The 20509-nt window shown below is 50.4% G+C and overlaps 1 protein-coding gene across 1 annotated transcript in view; it reads left to right on the top strand.

The window, feature by feature from the left end:
• The window catches only part of spag7 (sperm associated antigen 7), a 39192-nt gene extending 24354 nt beyond the window's left edge, over nt 1-14838 (top strand). Inside the window, exons 3-7 of the mRNA XM_041178837.1 lie at nt 1978-2066; nt 2564-2648; nt 5283-5372; nt 8357-8516; nt 14108-14838. Coding sequence (XP_041034771.1) covers nt 1978-2066; nt 2564-2648; nt 5283-5372; nt 8357-8516; nt 14108-14223 — 540 coding nt within the window. The 3' untranslated portion in view covers nt 14224-14838. The remainder of the gene's footprint in view (nt 1-1977; nt 2067-2563; nt 2649-5282; nt 5373-8356; nt 8517-14107) is intronic.
• Nucleotides 14839-20509: the final 5671 nt, after the last annotated feature.

Here is a 20509-nt window from a genome sequence, read left to right as displayed (position 1 = left end):
TCCCCATCAAACACTCCCAGGACAGGTACAACACGGAGTCAATTACTAGGGGACATCGAATTAAGGTGCGAGGAGAAAACTATAGAGGAGATGTACGGGGTATGTTTTTTACACAGTGGGTAGTGCGTGTCTGGAACTCGGTGCCAGAGGAGGTGGTGGAAGCAGGTACGATAGTGGTGTTTAAGAGGCAGCTTGACAAATACATGAATAAGATGGGCGTAGAGGGATACGGACTCCAGAAGTGCAAAAGGTTTAGTTGTCGGGCAGTATGATCGGCACAGGCTTGGAGGGCCGAATGGCCTGTTCCTGTGCTGTATTTTTCTTTTCTTTTCACTCCCAGGACAGGTACAGCACGGGGTTAGATACAGAGTAAATCTCCCTCTACATTGTTCCCATCAAACACTCCCTGGTCAGGTACACCATGGGGTTAGGTACAGGTTAAAGCTCCCTCCACACTGTTCCCATCAAACACTCCCAGGGCTGGTACAGCACGGGGTTAGATACAGAGTAAAGCTCCCTCTACACTGTCCCCATCAAACACTCCCAGGGCAGGTACAGCACGGGGTTAGATACAGATTAAAACTCCCTCTACACTGTCCCCATCAAACACTCCCAGGTCAGGTACAGCACGGGATTAGATACAGAGTAAAGCTCCCTCTACACTGTCGCCATCAAACATTCCCAGGACAGGTACAGCACGGGGTTAGATACAGAGTAAAGCTCCCTCTACACTGTTCCCATCAAACACTCCCAGGACAGGTACAGCACGGGGTGAGATACAGAGTAAATCTCCCTCTACACTGTCCCCATCAAACACTCCCAGGACAGGTACAGCATGGGGTTAGATACAGAGTAAAGCTCCCTCTACACCCTCCCCATTAAACATTCCCAGGACAGGTACAGCACGGGGTTAGATACAGAGTAAAGCTCCCTCTACACTGTCCCCATCAAACACTCCCAGGGCAGGTACAGCACGGGGTTAGATACAGATTAAAGCTCCCTCCACACTGTTCCCATCAAACACTCCCAGGACAGGTACAGCACGGGGTTAGATACAGAGTAAATCTCCCTCTACACCTTCCCCATCAAACACTCCCAGGTCAGGTACAGCACGGGATTAGATACAGAGTAAAGCTCCCTCTACACTGTTCCCATCAAACACTCCCAGGGCAGATACAGCACGGGGTTAGAAACAGATTAAAAGTCCCTCCACACTGTCCCCATCAAACACTCCCAGGACAGGTACAGCACGGGATTAGATACAGAGTAAAGCTCCCTCTACACCCTCCCCATTAAACATTCCCAGGACAGGTACAGCACATTGTTAGATACAGAGTAAAGCTCCCTCTTCACCGTCCCCATCAAACACTCCCAGGACAGGTACAAAACGGAGTCAATTACTTGGTGACATCGATTTAAGGTGCGAGGGGAAAACTATGGAGGAGATGCGCGGGGTAAGTTTTTTAAACAGTGGGTAGTGAGTGTCTGGAATTCAGTGCCAGAGGAGGTGGTGGAAGCAGGTACGATAGTGGTGTTTAAGAGGCTGTTTGACAAATAGATAAATAGGATGGGAATAGAGGGATACGGACTCCGGAAGTGCCAAAGGTTTTGTTGACGGGCAATATGATCGGCACAGGCTTGGAGTGCCGAAGGGCCTGTTCCTGTGCTGTACTTTTCTTTTCACTCCCAGGTCAGGTACAGCACTGGGTTAGATACAGTGTAAATCTCCCTCTACACTGTCCTCATCAAACACTCCCAGGACAGGTGCAGTACGGGGTTAGATACAGAGTAAATCTCCCTCTACACTGTCCTCATCAAACACTCCCAGGACAGGTACAGCACGGGGTTAGATACAGAGTAAATCTCCCTCTACACTGTCCTCATCAAACACTCCCAGGACAGGTACAGCAGAGGGTTGGAGACAGGGTAATGCTCTCTGAACTCTGTTTTAATGGTTTATTGTATTTGATTTTGCAGATGGAGAGGCTGATCTCAGATTTTATCCAGAGCAGTACACAGAAGAAGAAGAAGTTTGATCCAATGAACAAACTGGAGAGGAGTATTTTGTAAGTGTAGAATCACTGAGCCGGGTGCGGGGTGTGTCTCCCTCTTGCTCGTTCGCTCTGTCTCTCTCTCTCTCTCTCTGTGCCTCTCTCTCTCTCTCTCTCTCTCTCTCTCTGTGCCTCTCTCTCTCTCTCTCTCTGCCTCTCCATGTCCTCCTTGAAGATGCCAATTAAAACCGAATTCTTTTAGGCAGTTCTTGGTTATCTCTCCCTAATATCTCTCTGTGGTTTGGAGTTAGATTAAGGTGGTTTATCCTCTTGTCAAGTGATTTTGAATTTTTATTACATTCCATATACAAGTTAGTGTTGTTTGTTCCTGGGATTGTGCTTTATTAGGTAATCGAAATGAAATTGTCCTGCCCTCCCACTGCACCCCCCCCCTCCCTCCCTCCCCCCCTCCCCCCCTCCCCCACTCCCCTCTCCCCCCCACCCATTGCACCCCCTCCCTCCTTCCCCCCCTCCCCTCACTAACCTGCTGTTTGATTTCTCCCTGTTGGCAGGCACGATGTGGTTGAAGTGGCTGGACTGACTTCATTCTCATTCGGAGAGGACGATGAGAGCAGATACGTGATGATCTTCAAAAAAGTACGAACTAAACATCAAAAACCAGTGGGCAGCAGCGAGAGAGAGAAACTGAGTGCAGGTGGTGCTGGGTGCGGGGTTCCTGTCTGAGTGTGGGTCTCACTGAGCAGGGTGTCTGTGTCAGGGGGCATGGGGTCAGCATCACTGGGCAAGTTATCCGTGTCACTGGGCGTGGGTCTCTCTGGGGGTCAGTGTACGCGTCACTGGGTGTGGGTCGCACTGGGAGGGCAGTGTACGTGTCACTGGGTGTGGGTCTCACTGGGGGACAGTGTACGTGTCACTGGGTGTGGGTCACACTGGGGGGAGTGTACGCGTCACTGGGTGTGGGTCGCACTGGGAGGGCAGTGTACGTGTCACTGGGTGTGGGTCTCACTGGGAGGGCAGTGTACTCGTCACTGGGTGTGGGTCACACTGGGGGGCGGTGTACGTGTCACTGGGTGTGGGTCTCACTTGGGGGCAGTGTACGTGTCACTGGGTGTGGGTCACACTGGGGGGCGGTGTACGTGTCACTGGGTGTGGGTCACACTGGGGGGCAGTGTACGTGTCACTGGGTGTGGGTCTCACTGGGGGGAGTGTACGTGTAACTGGGTGTGGGTCTCACTTGGCGGGGGGAGTGTACGTGTCACTGGGTGTGGGTCACACTGGGGGGAGTGTACGTGTCACTGGGTGTGGGTCTCACTGGGGGGGAGTGTACGTGTCACTGAGTGTGGGTCTCACTGGGGGCGAGTGTACGTGTCACTGGGTGTGGGTCACACTGGGGGACAGTGTACGTGTCACTGGGTGTGGGTCTCACTTGGGGGGGGGTGGCAGTGTCCGTGTCACTGGGCGTGGGTCTCACTGGGAGGGCAGTGTACGCGTCACTGGGTGTGGGTCACACTGGGGGCAGTGTCCCTGTCACTGGGTGTGGGTCACACTGGGGGGAGTGTACGTGTAACTGGGTGTGGGTCTCACTTGGCGGGGGGAGTGTACGTGTCACTGGGTGTGGGTCACACTGGGGGGAGTGTACGTGTCACTGGGTGTGGGTCTCACTGGGGGGAGTGTACGTGTAACTGGGTGTGGGTCTCACTTGGCGGGGGGAGTGTACGTGTCACTGGGTGTGGGTCACACTGGGGGGAGTGTACGTGTAACTGGGTGTGGGTCTCACTTGGCGGGGGGAGTGTACGTGTCACTGGGTGTGGGTCACACTGGGGGGAGTGTACGTGTCACTGGGTGTGGGTCACACTGGGGGGAGTGTACGTGTCACTGGGTGTGGGTCTCACTGGGGGGAGTGTACGTGTAACTGGGTGTGGGTCTCACTTGGCGGGGGGAGTGTACGTGTCACTGGGTGTGGGTCTCACTGGGGGGAGTGTACGTGTAACTGGGTGTGGGTCTCACTTGGTGGGGGGAGTGTACGTGTCACCGGGTGTGGGTCACACTGGGGGGAGTGTACGTGTCACTGGGGTGGGTCTCACTGGGGGACAGTGTACGTGTCACTGGGTGTGGGTCTCACTGGGGGCGAGTGTACGTGTCACTGGGTGTGGGTCACACTGGGGGACAGTGTACGTGTCACTGGGTGTGGGTCTCACTTGGGGGGGGGGGCAGTGTACACGTCTCTGGGCGTGGGTCTCACTGGGTGGCAGTGTACATGTCACTGGGCGTGGGTCTCACTTGGGGGGGGCAGTGTACGTGTCACTGGGTGTGGGTCTCACTTGGGGGGGGCAGTGTACGTGTCACTGGGTGTGGGTGTCACTTGGGGGCAGTGTACGTGTCACTGGGTGTGGGTCTCACTGGGGGGAGTGTATGTGTCACTGGGTGTGGGTCTCACTGGGGGGAGTGTACGTGTCACTGGGTGTGGGTCTCACTGAGGGGGGAGTGTACGTGTCACTGGGCGTGGGTCTCACTTGGGGGCAGTGTAGTGTACGTGTCACTGGGTGTGGGTCACACTGGGGGACAGTGTACGTGTCACTGGGTGTGGGTCACACTGGGGGGCAGCGTACACGTCTCTAGGCGTGGGTCTCACTGGGGGTCAGTGTACGTGTCACTGGGTGTGGGTCTCACTGGGGGACAGTGTACGTGTCACTGGGTGTGGGTCACACTGGGGGACAGTGTACGTGTCACTGGGTGTGGGTCACACTGGGGGGCAGTGTACGTGTCACTGGGTGTGGGTCTCACTGGGGGACAGTATACGTGTCACTGGGTGTTGGTCACACTGGGCGACAGTGTACGTGTCACTGGGTGTGGGTCACACTGGGGGGCAGTGTCCATGCTGCAGGTCTCGTTGGGTGAGATGTCCCTGTCACTGGGTGTGGGTCTCACTGGGGGGTGATTGTACGTGTCACTGGGTGTGGGTCTCACTGGGGAACAGTGTACGTGTCACTGGGTGTGGGTCTCACTGGGGGACAGTGTACGTGTCACTGGGTGTGGGTCTCACTGGGCGACAGTATACGTGTCACTGGGCGTGGGTCACACTGGGGGGCTGTGTCCATGCTGCAGGTCTCGTTGGGTGAGATGTCCCTGTCATTGGGTGTGGTCTCACTGGGTCCGATATCTCTGGATCCTGTCGCTCACTGGGTTGTCAGTTGGAGGGTCCGTTCTTGCTCCTGAGTGGGGTTTAATTTTGGGCTATTGCAGTTTAATGAGTCGAGTTTCTGTCATTAGGAATTTGCTCCTTCCGACGAGGAACTTGAAGCCTATCGGAGAGGCGAGGAGTGGGACCCACAGAAAGCTGAGGAGAAGAGACGCATCAAGGTAAAGTTGGCCCCTTGTGGGAACAGGGTGTGGGCACAAGACGAGTCCTGACTGTGCACTGAATAACCACAAACCCGTTCCCTCCTGCTCTCCAATTCCGCCCTGACCCGCACTCGATTTCACCCACCATGGGGACGCCACCCCCTGGAAGTTCCCCTCCAAGTCACTCACCATCCTGACTTGGAAATATATCGGCCGTTCCTTCACTGTCGCTGGGTCAAAATCCTGGAACTCCCTCCCTAACAGCACTGTGGGTGTACCTACACCACATGGACTGCAGCGGCTGAAGAAGGCAGCTCACCCCACCTTCTCAAGGGGCAATTAGGGATGGGCAATAAATGCAGATTTCTCAACTAGTACACACAGGGGGCTCTCTACCACGGTCTGCCACTAGTCTACCTTCACTGGTTGGGATTCTTACTGTTCCACACACTATAAGATTGGCTTTATCAACAACCTTGTAAATAGGGCCTGAGCCATTTGCTCACTGCAAGCTTGATGCTGGAATAGAGGCACGTCAAAAGCAGTCTCAGGATAATGGCCACCCTGATCAGATTATTTTGCGCTGCCTATCACGCAAACTCATGAACTGGCCTAAGGCTGTCACTGAAAAGTGCCCAGTCTACCTCCGATTACCCTGGAAGGGCAACAAATCTCAAAGATTTAAGCAACAGGTGAAGTGGCAGACAGTTAAAGGGATATTTCAGAATGCACAGAGTAGATACGTTCCGATGAGAAAGAAAAATTCTAAGGACCCACCACCATCCATGGTTAACTAAAAAAGTTAAAGATAGTATCAAACTTAAGGAAAAAGCATATAATTGTGCAAAGATGGGTGGCAGGTCAGAAGATTGGGCAGAATATAAAGAACACCAAAGAATGACTAAAAGATTAATAATGTGGGAAAAATTAGAGTGCAAGAGAAATCTAGCTGGAAATATAAAAATAGATAGTAAGCGTTTCGAGAGATATTTAAAAAAGAAAAGAACTAACAAAGTGAGCCTTGGTCCTATCGAAAGTGAATCTGGGGAATTAATAATGGAAAATAAGGAGATGACATGAATTGAGCAGGTATTTTACATCGGCCTTGACTATAGAGGATACAAGTAACATCCCTGAAATGGCTGTAACTCAGGCGATGGAAGGGAGGGAGGAACTCAAGAAAATTACAAACAGCAGAGAAGTGTTACTGAGTAAATTGTTGGAGCTGCGGCTGACAAATCCTGGGTCCTGATGGACTTCATCCTAGGCTCTTAAAAGAAGTGGTTAGTGAGATGGTTCATGCATTGGTTTTAATTTTCTGAAATTCCCTAAAGTCGGGGAAGGTTCCTTTCTTCAAAAAGGGAGGGGGACAGAAAGCAGGAAACTCCGGGCAGTTATCCTAACATCTGTCATGAGGAAAATGTTAGAATCTCTTGTTAAAGCCATTATAGCAGGGCACTTAGATAAATTCGAGCTAATCAGGCAAAGTTAACATGATTTTGTGAAAGGGAAATCATGTTTAACCAATTTACTGGAGTTCTTTGAGGAAGTAACATGTGCTGTGGATGAAGGGGAACCGGTGGATGTTCTGTACTTAGGTTTCCAGAAAGCATTTGATAAGGTGCCACATCAAACGTTATTGCAGAAAATAAAACTCATGGTGTAGGGGGTAACATATTGGCATGGACAGAAGATTGACTAGCTAACAGGAAGCAGAGTAGGCACAAATGGGCCATTTTCTGGTTGGCAGGATGTAACAAGTGGTGTGCCACATGGATCAGTGTTGGGTCCTCCTTTTTATAATTTATGCAAATGACTCAGATAAAGGGACCAAAGGCGTGGTTGCTAAATTTACTGATGATACAAAGATAGGAAAGGAAGTTTTGAAGAGGTTTGGAGGCTACAAGGGATATAGACAGGTTAAGCGAGTGGGCAAAGATCTGGCAAATGGAGTATAATGTGGGCAAATGTCCGTTTTGGCAGGAAGAATGAAAAAGAAGCTTATTATTTAAATGGTGAGAGATTGAGGAGTTCTGAGATTCAGAGGGATCTGGGTGTCCTAGTGCATGAATCACAAAAGGTTAGTGTGCAGGTACAGCAAGTAATTGGAAAGCTAATAGAATGTGATTATTAATCGCAAGGGGAATTTTGGAATCAGTTAAGAGAAGGTTTACCAGACTAATACCTGGAATGGGTGGGTTGTCTAATGAGGAAAGGCTGGACAGGTTAGGCTTGTATCCGCTGGAGTTTAGAAGAGTAAGAGACAACTTGATAGCACTCTTGATGACCCCTTCCGTTACTTTACTGATGATCGAGAGTAGACTGATGGGGCAGTAATCGTCCGGGTTGGATTTGTCCTGCTTTTGGGGAACAGGACATACCTGGGCAATTTTCTACATAGCTGGGTAGATGTCAGTGCTGTAGCTGTACTGGAACAGCTTGACTAGGGGCGCGGCAAGTTCTGGAGCACAAGTCTTCAGTACTATTGGTGGAATATTGTTAGGGCCCATGGCCTTTGCAGTATCCAGTACCTTCAGCCATTTCTTGATATTACGTGGAGTGAATTGAATTTATTGAAGACTGGCATCTCTGATGCTGGGGACCTCTGGGGGAGGCTGAGATGGATCATCCACTTGGCACTTCTGGCTGAAGATTGTTGCGAATGCTTCAGCCTTATCTGTAATTACCCCTCCCCCTCTTGATACCACATTTAGGCGGGTGGGGGTGGATAGAGAGGGGCTGGAATTATCCCTCTTCCCCCTCTCTGTATCCCAGTTGGGGGGAACAATAGGGGTTGACATTAGCTCCATCGCCAATTGGTAACAATGTAGGTGGGGGATGAGCTGTAAGTTGCTGTAAATCAGATAATCCCCCTACAACCTTGTTAAATATGATCCCCCTTTCTCTCACTGGGGAGGAATTATTGATGAGGGGCTGGTTGTCCAGTGAGGGGGCCTGTGCTCTGGTGAATGATGAATCTCTCCTCTCTTTCCCCCCTGCAGGAGTTGGCTCAGAAGGAAGAGGAGGAAGCTGAAACTCGAGGCCCCCCGAAGGAGACTTGCCCCAGCACCAACTATAAGGAGAAGTACAGCCATTTAATTGGGACTGTGGCAGCAAAGGAGGGGGCACAGACTCTGCAAGCAAACAAGGCATATGGCTGTGGTACGTGCAGACTACACTGGCAAAGATTCTTGTACCATCGCAGGGAATCTAATCACTGGCACACAACCTGGAAACGTGATTATACACAGGAATCTCATCATAAAGACACAAAACTGAGAGAGCGATTTCAGTCAGTAACCCACCCCCGGGTATCTGTTATTCTATATATAAACCATCCCTAACACCTCGATTAGATTCCAGACTGTAACTCACTCCCGGGTATCTGTTATTCTGTATATAAACCACCCCGAACCCCTCGATTAGATTCCAGACTGTAACTCACTCCTGGGTATCTGTTATTCTATATATAAAACACCCTGAACCCCTCGATTACATTCCAGTCTGTAGCTCACTCCCGGGTATCTGTTATTCTATAAATAAACCACCCCGAACCCCTCGATTAGATTCCAGTCTGTAACTCACTCTCAGGTATCTGTTATTCTATATATAAACCACCCCGAAACCCTCGATTAGATTCCAGTCTGTAACTCACTCCTGGGTATCTGTTATTCTATATATAAACCACACAAACCACTCGATTACATTCCAGTCTGTAACTCACTCCCGGGTATCTGTTATTCTATATAAAAACCACCCCAAACCCCTCAATTAGATTTCAATCAGTAACTCACTCCCGGGTATCTGTTACTCTATATATAAACACCCCCGAACCCCTCGATTAGATTTCAGTCTGTAACTCACTCCCGGGTATCTGTTATTCTATATATAAACACCCCTAATCCCTCGATTAGATTCCAGTCTGTAACTCACTCACAGGTATCTGTTTTTCTATATATAAACTACCCCTCCCAAGCAGTCGATTAGATTCCAGTCTGTAACTCACTCCCGGGTATCTGTTATTCTTTAAGTAAACCCCCTGAACCCCTCGATTAGATTCCAGTCTGTAACTCACTCCTGGGTATCTGTTATTCTATATATAAACTACCCCTCCCAAGCCCTCGATTAGATTCCAGTCTGTGACTCACTCCCAGGTATCTGTTATTCTATATATAAATCCCTTCAACCCCTTGATTAGATTCCAGTCTGTAACTCACTCCCGGGTATCTGTTATCCTATATATACACCACCTCGAACCCCTCGATTAGATTCCAGTCTGTAAATCACTCCCGGGTATCTGTTATTCTATATATAAACCCCTTCAACCCCTTGATTAGATTCCAGTCTGTAACTCACTCCCGGGTATCTGTTATTCTATATATGAACCACCCCAAACCCCTCGATTAGATTCCAGTGTGTAACTCACTCCCGGGTATCTGTTATTCTATATATAAACCACCCCGATCCCCATGATTAGATTCCAGTTTTTAACTCACTCCCGGGTATCTGTTATTCTATATATAAATCCCTTCAACCCCTTGATTAGATTCCAGTCTGTAACTCACTCCCGGGTATCTGTTATTCTTTAAGTAAACCCCCTGAACCCCTCGATTAGATTCCAGTCTGTAACTCACTCCTGGGTATCTGTTATTCTATATATAAACCACCCCTCCCAAGCCCTCGATTAGATTCCAGTCTGTGACTCACTCCCAGGTATCTGTTATTCTATATATAAATCCCTTCAACCCCTTGATTAGATTCCAGTCTGTAACTCACTCCCGGGTATCTGTTATCCTATATATACACCACCTCGAACCCCTCGATTAGATTCCAGTCTGTAAATCACTCCCGGGTATCTGTTATTCTATATATAAACCCCTTCAACCCCTTGATTAGATTCCAGTCTGTAACTCACTCCCGGGTATCTGTTATTCTATATATGAACCACCCCAAACCCCTCGATTAGATTCCAGTGTGTAACTCACTCCCGGGTATCTGTTATTCTATATATAAACCACCCCGATCCCCATGATTAGATTCCAGTCTTTAACTCACTCCCGGGTATCTGTTATTCTATATATAAATCCCTTCAACCCCTTGATTAGATTCCAGTGTGTAACTCACTCCCGGGTATCTGTTATTCTATATATAAACCACCCCGAACCCCTCGATTAGATTCCAGTCTGTAACTCACTCCCGGGTATCTGTTATTCTATGCATAAACCACCCCCAAACCCTTCGCTTAGATTTCAGTCTGTAACTCACTCCCGGGTATCTGTTATTCTACATATAAACCACCCAAACCCCTCGATTAGATTCCCGTCTGTGACTCACTCCCGGGTATCTGTTATTCTATATATAAACCACCCCGATCCCCATGATTAGATTCCAGTCTTTAACTCACTCCCGGGTATCTATTATTCTTTATATAAACACCCATGAATCCCTCGATTAGATTCCAGTCTGTAACTCATTCCCAGGTATCTGTTATTCTATATATAAATCCCTTCAACCCCTTGATTAGATTCCAGTCTGTAACTCACTCCCGGGTATCTGTTATTCTATATATAAACCACCCCTCCCAAGCCCTCGATTAGATTCCAGTCTGTGACTCACTCCCAGGTATCTGTTATTCTATATATAAATCCCTTCAACCCCTTGATTAGATTCCAGTCTGTAACTCACTCCCGGGTATCTGTTATCCTATATATACACCACCTCGAACCCCTCGATTAGGTTCCAGTCTGTAACTCACTCCCGGGTATCTGTTATTCTATATATAAACCCCTTCAACCCCTTGATTAGATTCCAGTCTGGAACTCACTCCCGGGTATCTGTTATTCTATATATGAACCACCCCAAACCCCTCGATTAGATTCCAGTGTGTAACTCACTCCCGGGTATCTGTTATTCTATATATAAACCACCCCGATCCCCATGATTAGATTCCAGTCTTTAACTCACTCCCGGGTATCTGTTATTCTGTATATAAATCCCTTCAACCCCTTGATTAGATTCCAGTGTGTAACTCACTCCCGGGTATCTGTTATTCTATATATAAACCACCCCTCCCAAGCCCTCGATTAGATTCCAGTCTGTGACTCACTCCCGGGTATCTGTTATTCTATATATAAACCACCCCGATCCCCATGATTAGATTCCAGTCTTTAACTCACTCCCGGGTATCTGTTATTCTGTATATAAATCCCTTCAACCCCTTGATTAGATTCCAGTGTGTAACTCACTCCCGGGTATCTGTTATTCTATATATAAACCACCCCGATCCCCATGATTAGATTCCAGTCTTTAACTCACTCCCGGGTATCTGTTATTCTGTATATAAATCCCTTCAACCCCTTGATTAGATTCCAGTGTGTAACTCACTCCCGGGTATCTGTTATTCTATATATAAACCACCCCTCCCAAGCCCTCGATTAGATTCCAGTCTGTAACTCACTCCCGGGTATCTGTTATTCTATATATAAACCACCCCTCCCAAGCCCTCGATTAGATTCCAGTCTGTGACTCACTCCCAGGTATCTGTTATTCTATATATAAATCCCTTCAACCCCTTGATTAGATTCCAGTCTGTAACTCACTCCCGGGTATCTGTTATCCTATATATACACCACCTCGAACCCCTCGATTAGGTTCCAGTCTGTAACTCACTCCCGGGTATCTGTTATTCTATATATAAACCCCTTCAACCCCTTGATTAGATTCCAGTCTGGAACTCACTCCCGGGTATCTGTTATTCTATATATGAACCACCCCAAACCCCTCGATTAGATTCCAGTGTGTAACTCACTCCCGGGTATCTGTTATTCTATATATAAACCACCCCGATCCCCATGATTAGATTCCAGTCTTTAACTCACTCCCGGGTATCTGTTATTCTGTATATAAATCCCTTCAACCCCTTGATTAGATTCCAGTGTGTAACTCACTCCCGGGTATCTATTATTCTATACATAAACCACCCCCAAACCCCTCGCTTAGATTTCAGTCTGTAACTCACTCCCGGGTATCTGTTATTCTACATATAAACCACCCAAACCCCTCGATTAGATTCCCGTCTGTGACTCACTCCCGGGTATCTGTTAGTCTACATATAAACCACCCAAACCCCTCGATTAGATTCCCGTCTGTAACTCAATCCCGGGTATCTATTATTCTTTATATAAACACCCATGAATCCCTCGATTAGATTCCAGTCTGTAACTCATTCCCAGGTATCTGTTATTCTATATATAAACACCCATGAATCCCTCGATTAGATTCCAGTCTGTAACTCACTCCCGGGTATCTGTTATTCTATATTTGAACCCCTTGATTAGATTCCAGTGTGTAACTCACTCCTGGGTATCTGTTATTCTATATATAAATCCCTTCAACCCCTTGATTAGATTCCAGTGTGTAACTCACTCCCGGGTATCTGTTATTCTATATATAAACCACCCCGATCCCCATGATTAGATTCCAGTCTTTAACTCACTCCCGGGTATCTGTTATTCCATATATAAATCCCTTCAACCCCTTGATTAGATTCCAGTGTGTAACTCACTCCCGGGTATCTGTTATTCTATATATAAACCACCCCGAACCCCTCGATTAGATTCCAGTCTGTAACTCACTCCCGGGTATCTGTTATTCTATATATGAACCCCTTGATTAGATTCCAGTGTGTAACTCACTCCTGGGTATCTGTTATTCTATATATAAATCCCTTCAACCCCTTGATTAGATTCCAGTGTGTAACTCACTCCCGGGTATCTGTTATTCTATATATAAACCACCCCGATCCCCATGATTAGATTCCAGTCTTTAACTCACTCCCGGGTATCTGTTATTCTATATATAAATCCCTTCAACGCCTTGATTAGATTCCAGTGTGTAACTCACTCCCGGGTATCTGTTATTGTATATATAAACCATCCCGAACCCCTCGATTAGATTCCAGTCTGTAACTCACTCCCGGGTATCTGTTATTCTATAAATAAACCACCCCCAAACCCCTCGCTTAGATTTCAGTCTGTAACTCACTCCCGGGTATCTGTTATTCTACATATAAATCACCCAAACCCCTCGATTAGATTCCCGTCTGTGACTCACTCCCGGGTATCTGTTAGTCTACATATAAACCACCCAAACCCCTCGATTAGACTCCAGCCTGTAACTCTCATCAGTTATTCTGTAACCTCCTCCAGCCCCTACCCCCCTCCGAGATTTCTGAGCTCCTCCAATTCCGGCCTCTCGCACATCCCCCGATTCCCATCGCTCCACCATTGGCGGCCGGGCCTTCAGCTGCCTGGTTCCCTCAGATCTGGAATTCCCTCCCTAAACGTCTCTATACCTCAACCTCTGTCATCTGCTTTAAGGCATTCCTTAAAACATACTTCCTTGGCCTGTCCGACCACAGAATCTATTTTGTCTCATATGGTTCCTGTCAGTCGCACTGTATAACTGCAAGTTGTTATTGCAGTGCCTGTGCGTGTGTACTGAAAGCTCGAGTAATACCTACAGGCCCTGCTTTCTCTGCAGCAGGAAGCTGTTGGCAGTGTTATGATGACTTGCTGCATGCTATCACATCCCAGTAGCTATAAGCAATGCCACAGGGGTTTGGCTCATGTGTGCACGGGGTTCTGTATGTGTGCGTGGTTGACTGTGTACGCACATGTATGTGGGGGGAGGTGGTAGGGGGTTTCTATTCAGCGTTTTCACCCCACTCACCCCCTGCTCTCCTCCCTCCTCAGTGCCCACAACCAACAAAAGGGACACCCGGTCAATCGAAGAAGCCATGAATGAAATCAGGGCCAAAAAGAAGCTGAAACTGTCGGATGAAGGAACAAGCGGATCGAGTGGACTGTAAGAGGCTTGAACCCCGAGCGCCAAGACCCCCCCTCAGGAGGAGAAACTCCCCCCCCACCCCCCCTGCTCGCGGCTGTTAGAACCGTGCTTTGTTGTACCTGGCTGGGGGTGGGGGTGTGCAGTTTGGGGCAGCGGGAGAGGGGTGAGGGGGTGGGGGAGGAGTGTCTCTGGATGCCGACAGTTTTCCTGGCCCCGGGGCCTGGAACAGTTTCCTGTGAAGTGTATGAAGGAATGTTTTATCTCCGCCATCTTCTTCCTGCTCCCTTGCTGACCCTCAGTCCACCCCATCCCCACTCCTCTACCCACCCCCCCCCCCAACCCCCCGCGGTCAATTCTCAATGATCGTTCAGCACTGTCACGGTGTGAAGTACAAGAAAAGATATAAATGATCGGTTGTTAATGAGGTGAAATTGGTTGAAGTTTTTTTTTAAGTGAAGCAAGATTTGATGTCAAGTTCCTAAACTGAAACAGATCACCCACAGGAATCTCTGCCTCTGGCAGCCATTGCGTGTCCTGAATTCTGAGCTTTTTTGCTTTGCTCATTCCCGCAAGATACCAGGTTCCAAACTGTGGCCACCCCCGACCCCTGCCCCTGGAACCCCCCGACCCCTGCCCCTGGAACCCCCCGACCCCTTCCCCTGGAACCCCCCGACCCCTGCCCCTGGAACCCCCCGACCCCTGCCCCTGGAACCCCCCGACCCCTGCCCCTGGAACCCCCCGACCCCTGCCCCTGGAACCCCCCGACCCCTGCCCCTGGAACCCCCGACCCCTGCCCCTGGAACCCCCCGACCCCTGCCCCTGGAACCCCCCGACTCCTGCCCCTGGAACCCCCGACCCCTGGAACCCCCCGACCCCTGCCCCTGGAACCCCCCGACCCCTGCCCCTGGAACCCCCCGACCCCTGCCCCTGGAACCCCCGACCCCTGGAACCCCCCGACCCCTGCCCCTGGAACCCCCCGACCCCTGCCCCTGGAACCCCCCGACCCCTGCCCCTGGAACTGACCCCTGCCCCTGCCCTTGGAACCCCCGACCCCTGCCCCTGGAACCTCCCCCCCCACCCGACCTCTGCCCCTGGAACCCCCGACCCCTGCCCCTGCCCCTGGAACCCCCGACACCTGCCCCTGGAACCGAACCCGGCCCCTGCCCCTGGAACCCCCACTCCTGGCGCCCCCCCCAACTCCTGCCCAGTGCTGCACTACCCATCGCTGCTGTCTGCTCCCTACTCCACTACCCATCGCTGCTGTCTGCTCCCTACTCCACTACCCATCGCTGCTGTCTGCTCCCTACTCCACTACCCATCGCTGCTGTCTGCTCCCTACTCCACTACCCATCGCTGCTGTCTGCTCCCTACTCCACTACCCACTCCCTACTCCACTACCCATCGCTGCTGTCTGCTCCCTACTCCACTACCCACTCCCTACTCCACTACCCATCGCTGCTGTCTGCTCCCTACTCCACTACCCATCGCTGCTGTCTGCTCCCTACTCCACTACCCATTGCTGCTGTCTGCTCCCTACTCCACTACCCATCGCTGCTGTCTGCTCCCTACTCCACTACCCATCGCTGCTGTCTGCTCCCTACTCCACTACCCACTCCCTACTCCACTACCCATCGCTGCTGTCTGCTCCCTACTCCACTACCCATCGCTGCTGTCTGCTCCCTACTCCACTACCCACTCCCCTACTCCACTACCCATCGCTGCTGTCTGCTCCCTACTCCACTACCCACTCCCTACTCCACTACCCATCGCTGCTGTCTGCTCCCTACTCCACTACCCATCGCTGCTGTCTGCTCCCTACTCCACTACCCATCGCTGCTGTCTGCTCCCTACTCCACTACCCATCGCTGCTGTCTGCTCCCTACTCCACTACCCATCGCTGCTGTCTGCTCCCTACTCCACTACCCACTCCCTACTCCACTACCCATCGCTGCTGTCTGCTCCCTACTCCACTACCCATCGCTGCTGTCTGCTCCCTACTCCACTACCCATCGCTGCTGTCTGCTCCCTACTCCACTACCCATCGCTGCTGTCTGCTCCCTACTCCACTACCCACTCCCTACTCCACTACCCATCGCTGCTGTCTGCTCCCTACTCCACTACCCATCGCTGCTGTCTGCTCCCTACTCCACTACCCATCGCTGCTGTCTGCTCCATACTCCACTACCCACTCCCTACTCCACTACCCATCGCTGCTGTCTGCTCCCTACTCCACTACCCATCGCTGCTGTCTGCTCCCTACTCCACTACCCATCGCTGCTGTCTGCTCCCTACTCCACTACCCATCGCTGCTGTCTGCTCCCTACTCCACTACCCACTCCCTACTCCACTACCCATCGCTGCTGTCTGCTCCCTACTCCACTACCCATCGCTGCTGTCTGCTCCCTACTCCACTACCCACTCCCTACTCCACTACCCATCGCTGCTGTCTGCTCCCTACTCCACTACCCATCGCTGCTGTCTGCTCCCTACTCCACTACCCATCGCTGCTGTCTGCTCCCTACTCCACTACCCACTCCCTACTCCACTACCCATCGCTGCTGTCTGCTCCCTACTCCACTACCCACTCCCTACTCCACTACCCATCGCTGCTGTCTGCTCCCTACTCCACTACCCACTCCCTACTCCACTACCCATCGCTGCTGTCTGCTCCCTACTCCACTACCCATCGCTGCTGTCTGCTCCCTACTCCACTACCCACTCCCTACTCCACTACCCATCGCTGCTGTCTGCTCCCTACTCCACTACCCACTCCCTACTCCACTACCCATCGCTGCTGTCTGCTCCCTACTCCACTACCCACTCCCTACTCCACTACCCATCGCTGCTGTCTGCTCCCTACTCCACTACCCATCGCTGCTGTCTGCTCCCTACTCCACTACCCACTCCCTACTCCACTACCCATCGCTGCTGTCTGCTCCCTACTCCACTACCCATCGCTGCTGTCTGCTCCCTACTCCACTACCCATCGCTGCTGTCTGCTCCCTACTCCACTACCCATCGCTGCTGTCTGCTCCCTACTCCACTACCCATCGCTGCTGTCTGCTCCCTACTCCACTACCCACTCCCTACTCCACTACCCATCGCTGCTGTCTGCTCCCTACTCCACTACCCATCGCTGCTGTCTGCTCCCTACTCCACTACCCATCGCTGCTGTCTGCTCCCTACTCCACTACCCACTCCCTACTCCACTACCCATCGCTGCTGTCTGCTCCCTACTCCACTACCCACTCCCTACTCCACTACCCATCGCTGCTGTCTGCTCCCTACTCCACTACCCATCGCTGCTGTCTGCTCCCTACTCCACTACCCACTCCCTACTCCACTACCCATCGCTGCTGTCTGCTCCCTACTCCTCCTCCTCCCAGTCTGACTCTGGGGACTAACTTGACTAAACCCTTCTTTTAAATTACATGTGACTTTATTCCAAGTCCACCTGCTCTGTATCCCGATTTCTCTGGAAAGTCTGGCTGGAAGCGAGGCAAGACCAGGGCGGTGACCCTGGGAGAGCTCCGAGCAGTTGGGGTGAGCTGGTGGCAGTGGGAGGGATGGTTTTGGGGGCGGGGGGAGGGAGGTGGGTGGCAGTTGTTCAGTCATTCTACATAAGGACTGCACTCTGCCAGAGCTCCTTCTCTTCCTCCTCCCTCCTCCCCTCTCCTCCTCTCCCCTCCCCCCATCCTCTGCTGTGGAATTGTTAGTGAGTTCCTATTACTGATGGGAGGGTTGCACACTGCTCTGGTCAGACACAGTCCCTTTTCATTGTCTTTGGGAGTGTAACTTCCACCCATTTTACATTGAGTTTTATCTTATATTTGCAATGTTTGAATGTAAATTATATTCTGGTGAGATGCTTGGTGTCAGTTCGTTGCTGAAATCATTTTATCCTTTCTCAAATAAACCTTAATTTCTAACATCCTACCAGGCTCAGAAACTATATTTTGGTTTTTATGCGTGTAGGATATTTTAAAAAATTAATCCTGGGGATGTGGGTGTCACTGGCTAATACAGCATCCAAGGCTTATTGCCCCTTGAGAAGGTGGGGGCGAGCTGCCTTCTTGAACCGCTGCAGTCCATGTGGTGTAGGTACACCTACTGTGCTGTTAGGGAGGGAGTTCCAGGATTTTGACCCAGCGACAGTGAAGGAACGGCCGATATATTTCCAAGTCAGGGTGGTGAGTGACTTGGAGGGGAACTTGCAGGTGGTGGTGTCCCCCATGTGTCTGCTGCCCTTGTCCTTCTAGATGGTAGTGGTCGTGGGTTTAGAAGGTGCTAAGGATCCTTGGTGAATTCCTGCAGTACATGCTGTAGATTGTACACACTGGAGGGAGCGAATGTTTGTGGATGGGGTGCCAATCAATGGGCTGCTTTGTCCTGGACAGTGGCACATTTCTTGAGTGTTGTTGGAGCTGCACTCGTCCAGGCAAGTGGAGAGACTTGCATCCTGAAGGTGATAAGGGGGATGGTGAAGCAGCTGATGTTGTCCATATGGACTTTGAAAATATGAGATGATAAAATACCGTATCATAGACTTGTTAGCAGAAGGGGAGTGCTGAGAGGATGTAACATTATCTAAGGAGCCGAAAGCTGACTGAATGGTGGTGACTGGTTGTTTATCAGATAAGAGGTATGTGTTCCCCTGAAAGTGGTACTAGGACCACTACTCTTTTTTGATGTTAGTGAGCTGGACTTGGGAATAATTTCAAAGTTTGCAGGTGATAGTATCCTCTTCGGTACTTTTGAGTTTTGTAACAGACACAAGGGACATAACATTTCATCAGCTAAGTGTTAAGTGATGGTTTTTGGTAGGGAGAATGAAGAGCAGTAATTAGGGGGAATGTCTATATTAATCTTTGAAGGTGACAGGACAAGCTGCAGTTTAACCAGGCAGCTCAGTATCCTGGGCATTTTTAACAGTGATTAAGTGCAAAAGGAATTTTAAAACCAAAACAACTGCGTTGAGCCCCAGCTGCAGTACTGTGTTTATTTTGGGGAACCCCCCCCTATCAGATGTCAAGAGCTTGGGAAGAGGCTGCGGTGATTTACTAGAATGGTACCAGGGATGAGGGAATGCAGTTAAAACATGGAGACCTGGAATCATAACGGCAGACAGAGGAGGCCCTTCAACCCCTTAAGTCTATGCCAGCCCTCTCTGGAACAACCCAGTTTGCCCCATTCCCCTGCTCGATCCCCACAACCCCACAAGTTTATTTGAGTGCCCGTCAATTTCCTTTTGAAATCATTCATTGTCGCTGCCTTCACCACTTGCTGTGTAAAACTTTTCCCTCATGCCCATGGAGTCTGCATCAGCCAAATAGAAGCCCCTCCCAGCCAAATCCCATTTCTCAGCACTCGGTCTGCAGCTCTGGAGGTTACGAGACCCATCCAGACACCTTTTAAATGAGTTGAGGGTTTCTGCCTGTTACCCTTTCAGGCAGAGTTCCAGACACCCCTCCCACACTCTGGATGAAAGAAGGTTTTCCTCATCTCTCATCTCTTTAAATCTGCCCCCTCGTCTCTTTCTGCTGCAGGACATAGACCCCTCCCAGACATTCAATCAGACTCCCCTCAGCCTTCTCTGTCCCAATCAGACTCCCCTCAGCCTTCTCTGTCCCAATCAGATCTCCCCTCAGCCTCCCCTGTCCCAATCAGATCTCTCCTCTGTCCCAATCAGATCTCCCTTCAGCCTCCTCTGTCTCCCCTCAGCCTCCTCTGTCCCAATCAGATCTCCCCTCAGCCTCCTCTGTCCCAATCAGATCTCCCCTCAGCCTCCTCTGTCTCCCCTCAGCCTCCTCTGTCCCATGGAGAACACCCCCAGCCTATCCAATCTTTCCTCATAGCTGCAATTTTCCAGTCCTGGCAGCATCCTGGTAAATCTCCCCTGTACCTTCTCGAATGCAATCACATCCTTTCCGTAATAACTGGAAGAGTACTCACATTGTCACCCAACTAGTGTTTTATGTAGTTCCAGGGTAGCCTCCCTGTTCTTAAATTCTGCCTTGGCTAATAGAAAGGATTCCATACGCCTTCCAAATGACCATATTGACCTGTCCAGTCACCTGCAGGGACCTGTGGACATTCACGCCAAGGTCTCTCACTTCCTCTACACTCTCAGTATTCTCCCATTTGTTGGGTAATTCTCTACCTTGTTTGACCTCCCCAAGTGCATCACCTCACACTTCTCCCAGGACATTTCGTTCTGTAACCTCCAGCCTCAGTCTCTCTCTGAACAGGCTCTAATCTGACTGGCAGAGGGACTTCACAGCAACACGTTACTCAAGAGACACAACAGG

Source organism: Carcharodon carcharias, chromosome 33 (assembly GCF_017639515.1).
Source record: "Carcharodon carcharias isolate sCarCar2 chromosome 33, sCarCar2.pri, whole genome shotgun sequence".
NCBI classification, from domain to species: Eukaryota; Metazoa; Chordata; class Chondrichthyes; order Lamniformes; family Lamnidae; genus Carcharodon; species Carcharodon carcharias.
This window is presented reverse-complemented; position numbering and strand designations above follow the sequence as displayed.